The 14,989-nt window shown below is 40.4% G+C and overlaps 1 protein-coding gene across 1 annotated transcript in view; it reads right to left on the bottom strand.

Annotated features, from left to right (window-relative positions):
- Positions 1 to 14,989, bottom strand: part of RHOA (ras homolog family member A) — a 50,363-nt gene that overhangs the window by 7,225 nt on the left and 28,149 nt on the right. The window contains exon 3 of the mRNA XM_070777234.1: positions 2,752 to 2,909. Within this exon, the coding sequence (XP_070633335.1) occupies positions 2,752 to 2,907 (156 nt within the window). The 5' untranslated portion in view covers positions 2,908 to 2,909. The remainder of the gene's footprint in view (positions 1 to 2,751; positions 2,910 to 14,989) is intronic.

Raw genomic sequence — 14,989 nt, 5'->3', positions numbered from 1 at the left:
CAACAGCTGTCATTCTCTAAATGACAAGATAAACATATAAACAATATACACAATATAAACTTATAAACAATATACATTCAGTACACCTTTTGAGAAATGTGCTATGAAAACACCAACCTAAACCTGTTTGTTTCCTTCAAGCCACTGGGTCTTTCTGTGTATGTGTGTGTGTGTGGGGGGGGGGGGGGGGGGGGGGGGGCGCCCGGGGCGGGGGCTATCTAAATTGGGTGAGAGGTCTGGTATGTGACAGCAGGCCCAAATTTTCACCAGCTTGTCAGAATTGGGCCCTGTCTCTACACAAAACCAATCTTCCTATGAAGCCCACAGAAACCTGTACCCAAGCATCCACTCAGAGAACTGACTGAAAGTTGAATTGGCAACACTTATGGGCTACCTGCAGGGTATAGGACCCAGACAAAGTTCTCTTAGGCACGAATTCATTGTGGTTTTTTTCATCCATTCGTGACCAGAAGGGCGCCATGGGGCTCCTGATGGCCTGAGAGCAGCCACTGTGGCCCACACGGCTACTGGGGACACTATAATAGGGGGTGTTGAATATGTTCTTGTCCAGTCCAATATGTCAAGTGCTTTGGTGCTTCCAAATGCCTTCAGTCACTTCACAGACCCTTGCTGTCAACCGTAAAATGGCTTAAACCACTTTACAAATCAAAGTGGCTCCAAGATTAGACAGCTTACTCATGGTCATAGAAGTATCAAGGCATCCTGTAATGACGAACCCTAGAATTCGAAGCAGCTGGCCTAATGTGCTTTCCACACACAGTCCCACAAAACGAGGTTAGGTAGTACTAGGACAGAAAGGGACAGCAGGAAAGCAAGAACAGGAGAAGGAAGAAAAAAGACAGAATTGTGGAAGCCAATAAATTAGGTGCTAGCACCATGAGACATGTGACTGAATGCCTAAGAGGACTGTGTTGGAAAATAGCCCGTTGTTCTACTTTTCTTTTCAGCTAACCCATTTGCAATGAGAATTTCATTTCTCTTCAAAAGATGGACAGGGACCTGGATATTATTTTGACAACAAAAGGGAGGAGAAGAGGGAGAGACAATTCTAATTTCAGCAGTTTTGCTCCAGTCTTGCTGGTGGGCTTTCAGGGCAGACAGGAGGAAACACTGTCCTCACTGCCAGTGACAAGTAACTGAAGCAAATGCAGCAGCCTGTTTATGTTAAAGTCAAAAGACATTAAAAAAAAAAAAAAAAACCCAAAACCTAAATGTGAGCATGTTGTTTAAATGTCACACTGTTGCTGGTACAGAGCCGTACAACCCTTTGAGAAGCATAATCAGCAAGAACACATTGACCTAGTAATCTCAAACTTCAGCACTTAATGAAATACTATGACAGAACCATCCATACCAAGGTTCATTTTAGTATTAACCATTTGGCAACAAACTAAATTTCAAATATAAAAAAAGCTGGAAAGAACAAATATTCTAAGGCTTCCTCATGTGAAATACGCATGAATGTGGACATAATCTAGATGATAATAATTTAAAATGAATAAAATTGGACTAAGCAAGAGAGTTCCAGGAAAACATCTACTTCTGCTTTACTGACTATACCAAAGCCTTTGACTGTATGGATCACAACAAACTGTTGAAAATTTTTAATGAGATGGGACCACCAGACCTGCCTGCTGAGAAATCTGCATGCAGGTCAGAAAGCAACAGTTAGAACTGGACCTGAACAACAGATTGGTTCCTAATAGGGAAAGGAGTATGTCACGGCTGTATATCGTCACCCTGCTTATTTAACTTATATGCAGAGTACATCATGAGAAACGCTGGGCTGGAAGAAGCACAAGGTGGAATCAAGACTGCTGGGGAAAATATAAATAACAGATATGCAGATGACACCACCTTATGGCAGAAAGTGAAGAACTAAAGAGCCTCGTCATGAAAGTGAAAGAGGAGAGTGAAAAAACTGCCTTGAAGCTCAACATTCGGAAAACTAAAATCATGGCATCCAGTCCCATCACTTCATGGCAAATAGATGGGGAAACAACAGAAAGAGCAAGACTTTCTTTCTGGGGGCTCCAAAATCAATGCAGATGGCAACTACAGCCATGAAATTAAAAGAAGCTTAGTCCTTGGAAGAAAAGCTATGACTAACCTAGACAGAATATTAAAAATCAACAAAGGTTCGTCTAGTCAAAGCTATGGTTTTTCCAGTAGTCATGTATGGATGTGAGAGTTGGACTGTAAAGAAAGCTGAGTGCCAAAGAATTGATGCTTTTGAACTGTGGTGGTGGAGAAGACTCTTGAGAGTCCCTTGGACTGCAAGGAGATCCAACCTGTCCATCCTAAAGGAAATTAGTCCTGAATATTCATTGGGAGGACTGATGCTGAAGCTGAAACTTCAATACTTTGGCCACCTGATGCAAAGAACGGACTCATTTGAAAAGACCCTGATGCTGGGAGGGACTGAAGGCAGCAGAAGGGGATGACAGAGGATGAGATGGTTGAATGGCATCACCAACTCAACGGAAATGAGTTTGAGTAAACTCCAGGAGTTGGTGATGGACAGGGAAGCCTGGCGTGCTGCAGTCCACAGGGTTGCAAATAGTCAGACACAACTGAGCGACTGAACTGAACTGAAAAGGCAAGAACAGATTTCTCATTTTAACTTTTTGTTGTTGTGTACTGAAGAGACAAAGAGACCTAATTCTCTCAAGGCTCTATGAATAGCCTAACATAAAAAACAGTAGCAGTTATTCTGAAAAGTATACTCACCTGCTTTCCATCCACTTCAATATCTGCCACATAGTTCTCAAACACCGTAGGGACATACACCTCTGGGAACTGGTCCTTGCTAAAGACAATGAGCAAGCAAGTCTTGCCACAGGCTCCATCTCCAACAATCACCAGTTTCTTCCGGATGGCAGCCATTGCTGAAACAAAACAAAAGTGTTGTCTAAATGCATGAGAATCCATGATAGCTTTAATCTATAGCACATACTTTCTGCCCACGGGGCACAAGACTCTATTAGCACACGAAAAATATAAGATAAAATGCTAGTAACACCTTTCCACGTGGCATCAAAAAGTCATACTAAAACCCCGTAACTAACATTATACTTGATGGTGAAAATATTGAAAGGTTTCCTTAAGAACAGGAACAAAACAAGAAAGTCCACTCTTGCCACTTCTAAGGGGGTTGTGGCAATTAGGCAGAAGACAACATAAAAGACATCCAGACTGGAAAAGAAGTAAAATTATAAAGAGCTATTAGAAATAATAAATTCAGCAATTTACAGGATATAAGATTAACATATAAAATCAATTGTATTTCTATACCCTAGTAATGAACAACCTGAAACTGAAATTAAGAAAGCAATTTCACTTACAACAGCATCAAAAAGAATAAAATATGAATAAGTAACAAAAAAGCATGAAGCATACTCTAAAAACTTTAAAAAATATAGAGAGAAATAAAAGATCTAAATGGGAAGACATTCATGTTTAAGGACTAAAGGCCAATACTGTTAAATGGCAATACCCTCCAAATCAATCTACAGACTCTTACGATCTATCAAAATCTGAGCCAGCTTCTTTGCAGAAACTGACAAGTGATCAGAAAATGCAAAAGGAAATTCAACGGACTCAGAACAGCCAAAGCAATTTTGAAAATGAAGAGTAAAGTTAAAGGACTCAGCAAAGTTAAAGGACTCACACTTCCTGATGTCAAAACTTACTATTTAAGGTACAGTAATCAAGGCAGTATTGCACTGTTATAAAGATATAAACAATAAACAATTCCCTGGTGGCTCAGACAGTAAAGAGCACCTGCAATGCAGGAGACCTGGGTTCGATCCCTGGGACGGAAGATCCTCTGGAGGAGGGAATGACTACCCACTCCAGTATTCTTGCCTAGAGAATTCCATGGATGGAGGAGCCTGGCAAGCTAGAGTCCATGGGATCCCAAAGAGACACGACTGAGCAACTAACATAGATCAATAGAGTAGATTTGAGAATCCAAAAATAAGCCCTCCCATTTAGGGTCAAGTAAATTTTCAAACAGGATGCCAAGACAATCCAATGGAGAAAAAACAGCCTTTTCAACAAATGGCGCTGAGACAACTGAACAGATAACATGCAAAAGAAGGAAGTTAGAACACTACCTCACATCATATACAAAATTAACTCACAATGGATTACAGACCCAAATGTAAGAGCTAAAACTACAAGATATTTTTTAAAATGCAGTAAAATACACAGAAAACTTGCCATTTAAACAATTTCTAAGTAAATACTTTAGTGGCATTACATATATTCAACACTGTTGTACAATTATCACCATCATCCATTTCCAGAACTTTTTTCACCTTCTAAAACTGAAATTCTATATTCATTACACAATTATCACCCCATCTCCCCTACTTCCACTGTTGGCAACCACCATTCCACTGTCTACCTCTATGAATTTTACTGCTCTAACTACCTCATGTAAGTGGAATCATACAGTATTTGTCATTTTGTGACTGGTTTATTGCACTCAGCATGTCTAGGAGGTTTCCTCTCTTTGTAGCATGTATCAGAATTTCCTTTCTTTTTAGATTGAATAATATTCCATTGTATGTACTGATATATACCACATCTTATTTATCCATCTATCTGCAAACAGACGCTTGGGTTGCTTCCATCTTTTGGTTAAAAAATACATTTCTCACAATGTATTGTGAACAGTGTATTCACAAATATCAAGAAACAAAGAAGAAAGATAAATTGGACTTCATAAAAAATTTTAAAGCTTTTGTGGTTCAAGGGATAGCATCAAGAAAATGAGAAGATAATCCACAGAATAGGAGAAAATGATATGGGACCTATATCCAGAATATATAAAGAACTCCTACAACTGAATAAGAAAAAAGCAGCTTAGGTTGGTGGTCTGACTTGGGATCTCTCGTTGCAGTCAAGGTTGATGTGGACCCACAACATGTAAAGAACTCCTACAACTCAATAATAACTAGACAGACAATCCGATTTAAAACTGGGCGAAGGATCTGGCTATATCTATGACCCAGCAATTCTACTCATAACTCCAAGAGAAATAAAAATGTATTCACACAAAAAATTTACATGAATGTTCACAGCAGCATTATTCATTACCATCAAAAAGTAGAAACAAACCAAACATCTAACAACTGATGAATGTACAAAATGTGATTTATCTACACAATGGAATATTATTCAACAATGAAGTGGGGGGATACTAATACATGCTACAACATGGATGAACCTGAAAACATTACAATTTGTGAAAGAAGCTAGTTACAAAGAAACACATGTTGTGTCATTCCATTTATATGAAATGTCCAGAACGGGCAAATGCAGAGAGAGTAGACTCGTGACTTCCAGGGGAAGGGAACTAGAGGAGGGAGGAATAGGGAATGACTACCAAAAGAATAGTGAGGTTTTTTATAAGGTGATAAAATTTTCCAAAATGATTCTGATGGTTATGTAACTCGAATATTCTATATACAACTGAATTGTAAACTTTTAATGGGTGAATTATAATGTGTGTGGATATTACCAAAGCTGTTACCAAAAAAAGGAAAAGCATGAAGACTCCCTACCTCCACTTGCTACAGCCTAGAGGTCAACCCGAACTCTCACCATTACCTCTTAGAACAGCACTCCAATTTTTAATTGTGCACTTTGCTGCCCAGCTAAAAGACATTTCTTAGTTTCCCTTAGACTAGATACAGCCAGGTACAAACTTCTAGCCCCTGAGATGTAATCAGCAGTATTCTGTGGGACTTCCAGAAAATCTTCCTTAAAGTTGGAAGTCCCTGCCCTTCTTCATCTCCTTCCTCCTTCCTGCTGCTTAAAGCTGGAGTCACGGCTGCTTTCTAAACAGTCATCCTAGAATATGAGTGCCACACCCTGGAGTTGAAGGAATAAAGGATGGAAGGCACCTAGATCCCAGATATCTTGGGAGCCACCGTCTCAGCCCAAGACTGCCTACTTCCATACTTCTTTTATGTGAATGAAAAATAACTGTCTTGTTTAAGGTAGTATTTTTCAGGTCCCCATTATCTATAGTCAAACTAATCCTCAACAATACATTCACTGACAAAACCATACTGTCTCAAGGGAACGTTTCTCAAACTGGAGTGGGTGACACAATCCATTGGGGTACATACATGAAGTAAACATCAGAAACTATTTTTTTTAGTCTGGAAAACATAGGAAATTTAGCTTTAAAATTTAATGCACATAAACTCATAAGGTTCTGTAATGCGAAGGGCTGACGCTGCTGTCGCTCATTTGTGAGTTCTGAGAACATGTGGTGTAGTGCAATGAATATGTGGCTGGCTAAGAATATACATATATATTATGAAGTTTTAACCAACTCACAATATTATCTAGTAATAGTTAAAGACTTATTTTCTGTGAAAAAGCAAAATAAGGATTAGGGATAATACTCCTAATGCAAGCATAATAACCAGCATATACATAAAAGGGAAATGTGTTCAATACAATTCTTTAAAACATAGGACCACACAATGAAAACAGTACTGTATAGAGACTAGCCCTTTAAACTATAACTCAGGGACAGAGGAGCCTGTTGGGCTGCTGTCTGTGGGGTTGCAGAGTCGGACACGACTGACGCGACTTAGCAGCAGCAGCAGCAGCACTTCTGACACCCATTCAGCTCCTTATATCCCTCCATTTTTGTTTTTGATTCCTACTTGATTCACTTGTGTTTTGTCTTCCAACCAGACTGCAAATCACCTCAGAGCAAAGGAAATAGCTTCTATTTCTTCACAGCCCTATGTGGCTCCATACTTGAGTGGACATGTAGTAGAATTTAAGCAAGTGAAGGGTATGAAGCAAGTGGAAATGTATACCTTTTCTTTGAAACAGACCAGAGAGAAGAAGGTTAGTAGAGGAAAGCACGGACGTGGGGAGGTTCCTTGTTTTAAAATAGGCACCCTGCACTTTATGGTAGACTCAAAGAAGGAGCCAATAGACAGGAGTGATGAAGGGGGGTGTGGGATACGTATTAAGAAAATCCAAAAACAAAACATTTTTTCAATGAAAAAGGAGAGACAGACTACTTCATTTTCAGTCTCCTATGAAATAATCCAGGGCACAGATGCTAATTTACCTTTTTTAAAAACTCTTTCCTCTATGTTCAGTCTGACTGCTAACATCTTGATAGGATTCACAAATCATTTTCTGTTTTTTTTCTTATGTTCTCAAATTCATGTCACAATTTTACCTCCTAGGCCTATCTTGGTATTGGTGTATGCCCAAAGTCCAGCAATCAGGACCTTATAGGATGCAAACAAAATGTATCTGTAATTCCCTAAATTATTAAAAAAGACTGCCATCTTTGAATAGTATCCTTCCTAGAAAGTACTCAATTTTTAAGAAGTAATTCCTGTAAATCAAATACAGTTAAGGACACACAAAATAAAAATTCCAGGGAGCGACCAAAAAGGCTCTTGAATATTTCCCTTAGGGAATATTCTGCCCAGGAAAAATATAAAACCATTCAGCTTCTACTGATGATAAAGAAATCACAAGTGATTATGGGACAAAATGAAAATGAAAGCCTTTAATTACAAGGTGATTTCTGGGATGCTGGGAGTCTGGCAACACAACCAGAAGTTGTTGACAAGATGTGAAGAGTACAAACATCAGAAAATGAAACTCACTACTTTTTTTCCTGAAATGACCCAGGAATTTTTTTTTACTCTAGTATCTTTCCTTTCCATGTTGTTATAATCCAGCATCTTTTCAAGTAGATGGCTTGCCAGCTTGAGAAGGAAAATCATATTGAGTTCTCTCTGCAGTCTCTCTGCCAGATGTGTTATTTTCTAGACTCTGAATTGTTTCAGATATAATTATTAAAAATTTTGAGTAGAGGTTTGTTTTTCCAGTAACAATCAGCTGTAAGATATCTATTTAAGTCACCTGTAATAGCATGCAAGTGAGTGTATATTTCTTTAGAGGAGTTATGGGAAATCTCTACATCTCTCACAGGGTCTGGCATAAGACGGAGGAATGCAGTGAGCAAGTTACTCCTACTAAGGTCTCTCCTGCCCAGGCCTAACCTTACGGCCTCCAGCACCTTTCAATTTATAGAGTATTGCCACCTAGGGTATCCCACACACCCCCTTCATCTCTCCTGTCTACTGGTTCCTTCCAGTCCACCATAAAGTGCAGGGTGCCTATTTTAAAACAAGGAATCTCCCCACATCCATGCTTTCCTCTATTAACCTTCCTCTCTCTGGTCTGTTTCAAAGAAAAGGTATGTATTTTCAGTTGCTTCATACCCATTCACTTGCTTAAATTCTACCAATGTGCATTCTGCCCAAACTTCTACTGAAACTTTCTCAAAAGTCACCAGTGACCTACCTTCACAAAATCCAGTCCTGATTCTCCTTGATATTTTTTACCACCTTACCTTCCTGTCCTTGAACCTCCCTGACAAAATATGCTAAAATAAACACTGATTATAATAGCCAAGACATGGAAGCAACTTTAATGTCCATCAACAGAGGAATGGATAAAGATGTGCTACATATATACAATGGCATATCACTCAGCCATTAAAAAGAATAATGCCACTTGCCACATCATAGATGGACCTAGAGTGTATCATACTGAGTGAAGTGAGACAGAAGGAGAAATATCATATGACATGCCTTATATGGGGAATCGAAAAAGAAATGATACAAATGAACTTACTTAAAAAAAACAGAGACTCACAGGCTTAGAAAAGGAACTTTACGGTTGCTGGGGGGGTGGGGGTGGGGAGGAATAGTTAGGGATTTGGGGAAGGTCATGTACACACTGCTATATTTAGAATGGAAAACCAACAGGGACCTATTGCATGGCACACAGAACTATGCTCAACGTTATGTGCCAGCCTGGATGGGAGGGGGCTTGGGGGAGAATGAATACATGTATATGTATAGCTGAGTCCCTTCACTGTTCACCCAAAAGTACTTTGTTAATAGGCTATACCCCAAAACAAAATAAAAAGTTTATAAAAGTCTGGAAAAACAAAAGCCCCCAATTTTAAGTACATACTTCCTACCACCACTGTATAGCAGTTGGATCCTTCACATCTGAAAACAGCCCTGTAAAATGCCATCAGAAAGCCAAGTAGCACCACAGCAAAGATACCTGCTGTTAGAGATTACTATTCACAGGGGACAGTGTACCAAGTATATTGGGCCCAGTCCTGCCCTGTGATTTTGAAGGGCTCGAAAATTCCCAGGATGGGAACTACGGCAGTATCAGTGGTTGCTGCAACCTCTCAACATCAACCACAACAATGACAAATTAAGGTAACCTTGACTTACATGAAGATATTAAGAAGAGGTGGCCAAGAATACACAGAAGAACTATACAAAAAAGATCTTCATGACCCAGATAACCAAGATGGTGTGATCACTCACCTAGAGCCAGACATCCTGGAATGCAAAGTCAAGTGGGCCTTAGGAAGCATCACTATGAACAAAGCTAGTGGAGGTGATGGAATTCCAGTTGAGCTCTTCCAAATCCTGAAAGATGATGCTGTGAAAGTGCTGCACTCAATACGCCAGCAAATTTGGAAAACTCAGCAGTGGCCACAGGACTGAAAAAGGTCAGTTTTCATTCCAATCCCAAAGAAAGGCAATGCCAAAGAATGTTCAAACTACTGCACAATTGCACTCATCTCACACACTATCAAAGTAATGCTCAAAATTCTCCAAGCCAGGCTTGAACAGTATGTGAACCATGAACTTTCAGATGTTCAAATTGGACTCAGAAAAGGAAGAGGAACCAGAGATCAAATTGCCAACATCCACTGGATCACGGAAAAAGCAAGAGAGTTCCAGAAAAACAAATACTTCTGCTTTGTTGACTATGCCAAAGCCTTTGACTGTGTGGATCACAACAAACTGTAGAAAATTTTTAAAGAGATGGGAATACCAGACCACCTGACCTGCCTCCTGAGAAATCTGGATGCAGGTCAGGAAGCAACAGTCAGAACTGGACATGGAACAACAGACTGTTTCCAAATTAGGAAAGGAGTACGCCAAGGTTATATATTGTCACCCTGCTTATTTAACTTATATGCAGAGTACATCATGAGAAACACCGGGCTGGATGAAGCACAAGGTGTAATCAAGATTGCCGAGGAAAGTATCAATAACCTCAGATATGCAGACAACACTGCACACCGCCTTATGGCAGAAAATGAACTAAAGAGCCTCATCATGAAAGTGAAAGAGCAGAGTGAAAAAGCTGGCTTAAAACTCAACATTCAGAAAACTAAGATCATGGCATCTGGTCCCATCACTTCATGGCAAACAGATGGGAAAGCAATGGAAAAAGCGAAGAGACTTTATTTTTGGGAGGCTCCAAAATCACTGCAGACGGTGACTGCAGCCATGAAATTTTTAAAAGACGCTTGCTCTTTGGAAGAAAAGCTATGATCAACCTAGACAGCATATTAAAAACCAACAAAGGTCTGCTTAGTCAAGGCTATGGTTTTTCCAGTAGTCATGTATGGATGTGAGAGTTGGACTATAAAGAAAGCTGAGCGCCAAAGAATTGATGCTTTTGAACTGTGATGTTGGAGAAGACTCTTCAGAGTCCCTTGGACTGCAAGGAGATCCAATCTGTCCGTCCTAAAGGAAATCGGTCCTGAATGTTCATTGGGACGACTGATGCTGAAGCTGAAACTCCAATACTTTGGCCACCTGATGAGAAGAACTAACTCATTTGAAAAGATCCTGATGCTGAGAAAGATTGAAGGCGGGAGGAGAAGGGGACGACAGAGGATGAGAAGGTTGAATGGCATCACCAACATGATGGACACAAGTTTGAGTAGGCTCCAGGAGTTGGTGATGGACAGGGAAGCCTAGCGTGCTGAAGCCCACAGGGTCACCAAGAGTCGGACACGACTGAGTGACTGAACTAAACTGACTTAGATGTGGAGTCTGCCTTGGCTCTGCTGCACTGCTTTTGTTTGGGGAGTTTTCTGTTTGCTTTTTTGGCCATGCCAGGCAACTTGTGCGATCTTTGTTCCTCGACCAGGAATCAAACTCAGGGCCCTGGCAGTGACAGCACCAAGTACTACCCGCTGGACCTCCTGGGAATCTTCCTGTTGCTTTGCTGTGGTAACAGTTACTATTCTATAGGCAATAGGAAAGAACCACAGTCTTCCATATATAGTCTCATTCACAAAGTTACTGGTACCCACATCAAAAAAGCCAATTAGGCCTTCTGACTGTGTCCAGAGGCTTGATACTTTAAGTTATAGCAACAAGGTGAACTCAACAAGGCCACACAGTGGGGCTGTCTGGGCCTGGCACTCAATGATTTAGTGGTTAAAACATAAAATACAACTAAAAAAATATTAATTCCTATTGTACGGTTTCTATTAGGAAACTTCTGTTTTATTTGTTCAAAGACTCAGCACAGGACTGGCTGTGCTGCTGAGCAGCAGTGCTGGGAGTGAATTTCAAGAGGTCACCCTTCTGGGAAACCACCACCTTCCTTCCACAGGAGGAAATAAGGGCTGTCTGCACATAAACATCCTCCCTTAACAGCACTGAGGACAGAGGGCAAGAATATCTTTTTTGTAATGTGCAAATCCTGGCTGGCACAGTCTTAAGTACTTGGACCAATGCCCCATTCAAGGGTGACTCTTCTGCTGGTACTGATGATGAAGCACTGTCCACGGCAGACTTCACTGGCCCATCAGAGGCTTGGGCTTTTGTAGGACAACCACTGAAAGACACTTCACTGCCACATGTGACAGTGCTGCCTACCGCTCATCACAAGCTACTCCATTTCTGCCTCACCCCATGACCTGACACACAACTTCTTCAAAAAACACACTACGCTAATCATTCTTCTGGTTCTCCCTTTAATGATACAGTGTTGTAAGTTTCAAAATACACTATACTACAACAGATCTTACACTGTTTGATCAGCCACCATGGTCCTTTTCACTGGTGTATCACAAATCACTTGCTATACATTTGATAGGAACTGATTTTATTCTGAACTTCTCCAGAGGCAGATATAATTATCATTCATTTTACTAAGGAGAAAAGAAGCTTAGAGTTACTATTTTACTGAGTAAAAGGCCACTAAGTTATTAAAATACATTTTCAAAACTGGAACACTGTTCTAGCACGAGGTACCCAGTTTTTGGAGAGGTTACTGAAATGTAACTTGTGCAACTGGGACTGACAACAAAGGATTTACTCATTGCTGAAGAGCCTTACAAATCAATCAAACTCCATTAGCCTAAATTTCTGCCAGCAAACATATAAATCAGGCCAGGTCTACTAAGCAAACATGTCACAGAAACCCTGTACTGATACCCAATGAAAGGCATGTGGTGTCCAACTGTCAGGGGGCAAGTGGAGAGGGAGAACACGACACACGTGAAAAGAAGCTATTCTACAGTATGCATTACATGTGTGCATTATAGAGTGGATATATGTGTGAGCAACACACATATAAAATCTTTCTTAAAAATATCTCAATTGAAATAAAATTCACATACAATTTATCCACTTGAATTCCATAATTCTGGGTATCTAAGGTACAGCATAATGATTATAGATTATGATACTCTAACTTATATGCAGAGTACATCATGAGAAACACAAGACTGGAAGAAACACAAGCTGGAATCAAGATTGCCGGGAGAAATATCAATAACCTCAGATATGCAGATGACACCACCCTTATGGCAGAAAGTGAAGAGGAACTCAAAAGCCTCTTGATGAAAGTGAAAGAGGAGAGTGAAAAAGTTGGCTTAAAGCTCAACATTCAGAAAACGAAGATCATGGCATCCGGTCCCATCACTTCATGGGAAATAGATGGGGAAACAGTGGAAACAGTGTCAGACTTTATTTTTCTGGGCTCCAAAATCAGTGCAGATGGTGACTGCAGCCATGAAATTAAAAGATGCTTACTCCTTGGAAGGAAAGTTATGACCAACCTAGACAGCATGTTCAAAAGCAGAGACATTACTTTGGCAACAAAGGTTCGTCTAGTCAAGGCTACGGTTTTTCCTGTGGTCATGTATAGATGTGAGCATGGGACTGTGAAGAAGGCTGAGCGCTGAAGAATTGATGCTTTTGAACTGTGGTGCTGGAGAAGACTCTTGAGAGTCCCTTGGACTGCAAGGAGATCCAATCAGTCCATTCTAAGGGAGATGAGCCCTGGGATTTCTTTGGAAGGAATGATGCTGAAGCTGAAACTCCAGTACTTTGGCCACCTCATGCGAAGAGTTGACTCACTGGAAAAAACTCTGATGCTGGGAGGGATTGGGGGCAGGAGGAGAAGGGGACGACAGAGGATGAGATGGCTGGATGGCATCACTGACTGGGTGGATGTGAGTCTGAGTGAACTCCGGGAGTTGGTGATGGACAGGGAGGCCTGGCGTGCTGCGATTCATGGAGTCGCAAAGAGTCGGACACAACTGAGCGACTGATCTGATCTGATCATATACTTGAAAGTTGCTAAGGAAATAAATCTTAAATGCTGTCACTTCACACACAAAAATGGTTGTTATGTGACATGATGCAGTCGTTAGCTAATGCTTTGGTGGTAGTCATTTTGCAATTTAGGTGTATCAAATTAATAGCATGCACCTTAAGTTTATACAATGTCAATTATATCTCAATTAAGCTTGGAAAAAAGTACAAAATAGTTTTTGGCATTTTACAGTATTTTTAGAAGTTGTGATAATATATAGCAAAATTTGCCATTTTAACCATTTTATTTTAAATGCATAACTGTGATATTATGACTTACAAGAAATATATATATGGTCTTTGTCCTAGCTCCTGGCACATAGCTACTAAAACCTTAGTAACTTTCTAAGTGACATGAGCAATGGAGAGTTATTTGTTACAATATTTGGTCTTTTGTCCTCAAATAGCTTCAGTTCCTGAAATAGCTCCAGAATGATCAGGGTGAAAAATGTCTTGTTATTCATAACAAGCGCTTTTCAATCATACCTGTGTTTAAGTTAATGAAGTGACTTTGGAAAATCCCTAAGGATGGGGGCTGATTGCCAGGAGAATTAGGTTGCTTTGTAAACTCCAGGGGATTAGTGTTGTAACTTTCAGTCCACCTCCCATCACAAGCAGGAAAGAGCTGCTGGAGGTTGATCAATCAACACTGGCTGTTGATTTAATCAATCATACCAGCATAATGAAGCCCTTCCCAAACCCAAAACGGTTCAGAGAACATCCAGACTGGTGTGAGAGTGACACACCCAAAGAGGATATGGAAGCTATGCCCCTTCTCTCATATCCTGCCCTATGCATCTGGCTGCTCTTTCTGTAAGAAACTGGTAACCTAGTAAGTTAAATATTTTCCTGAGCTGTGAGTCACTCTAGCAAATTAACTGAACTTCAAGAGGGGGCTGTGGGAACCTGGGGTTTATAAAGCAATAAAAAGAGAGCTCTTTGGGTGTAAATGACAGATTCTCAAAATTAAAAGTTGACTTGATTCAGATACAAAATCTGAAACTTTAACCCAAACTTTGCTTGCTTTGGTAACTAAGTCAAGTTTCTTTCTAATTGAATTACTCAACAAAATTCTGTTACTGTTTGTTATCTTTAACCTCAAAACATTAGGAACCCAAATCTAACTAACCAGCTTCACCTCCATATGTCTTACAGAGTGATTTACATTTCTTCAAAGAGATGAGATATATATTTGGCCCAGGTTAGGGTCTCTGCAAGAATCTACTTAGAAAACCTGCAACTTAAACCATCTCCATGTACACAGGACAAGAGCTATTGAAGGGTGCTGGTGCTGGTAAGTCGCTTTAGTCGTGTCCGACTCTGTGCGACCCCATAGACGGCAGCCCACCAGCCTCCCCCGTCCCTGGGATTCTCCAGGCAAGAACACTGGAGTGGGTTGCCATTTCCTTCTCCAATGCATGAAAGTGAAAAGTGAAAGTGAAGTCTCGCTCAGTCGTGTCCGA

The sequence above is a fragment of the Bos indicus genome, chromosome 22 (assembly GCF_029378745.1).
Source record: "Bos indicus isolate NIAB-ARS_2022 breed Sahiwal x Tharparkar chromosome 22, NIAB-ARS_B.indTharparkar_mat_pri_1.0, whole genome shotgun sequence".
Lineage (NCBI taxonomy): Eukaryota > Metazoa > Chordata > Mammalia > Artiodactyla > Bovidae > Bos > Bos indicus.
Note: the sequence above shows the minus strand (reverse complement) of the source record. Positions and strands in the feature narration are given on the sequence as shown.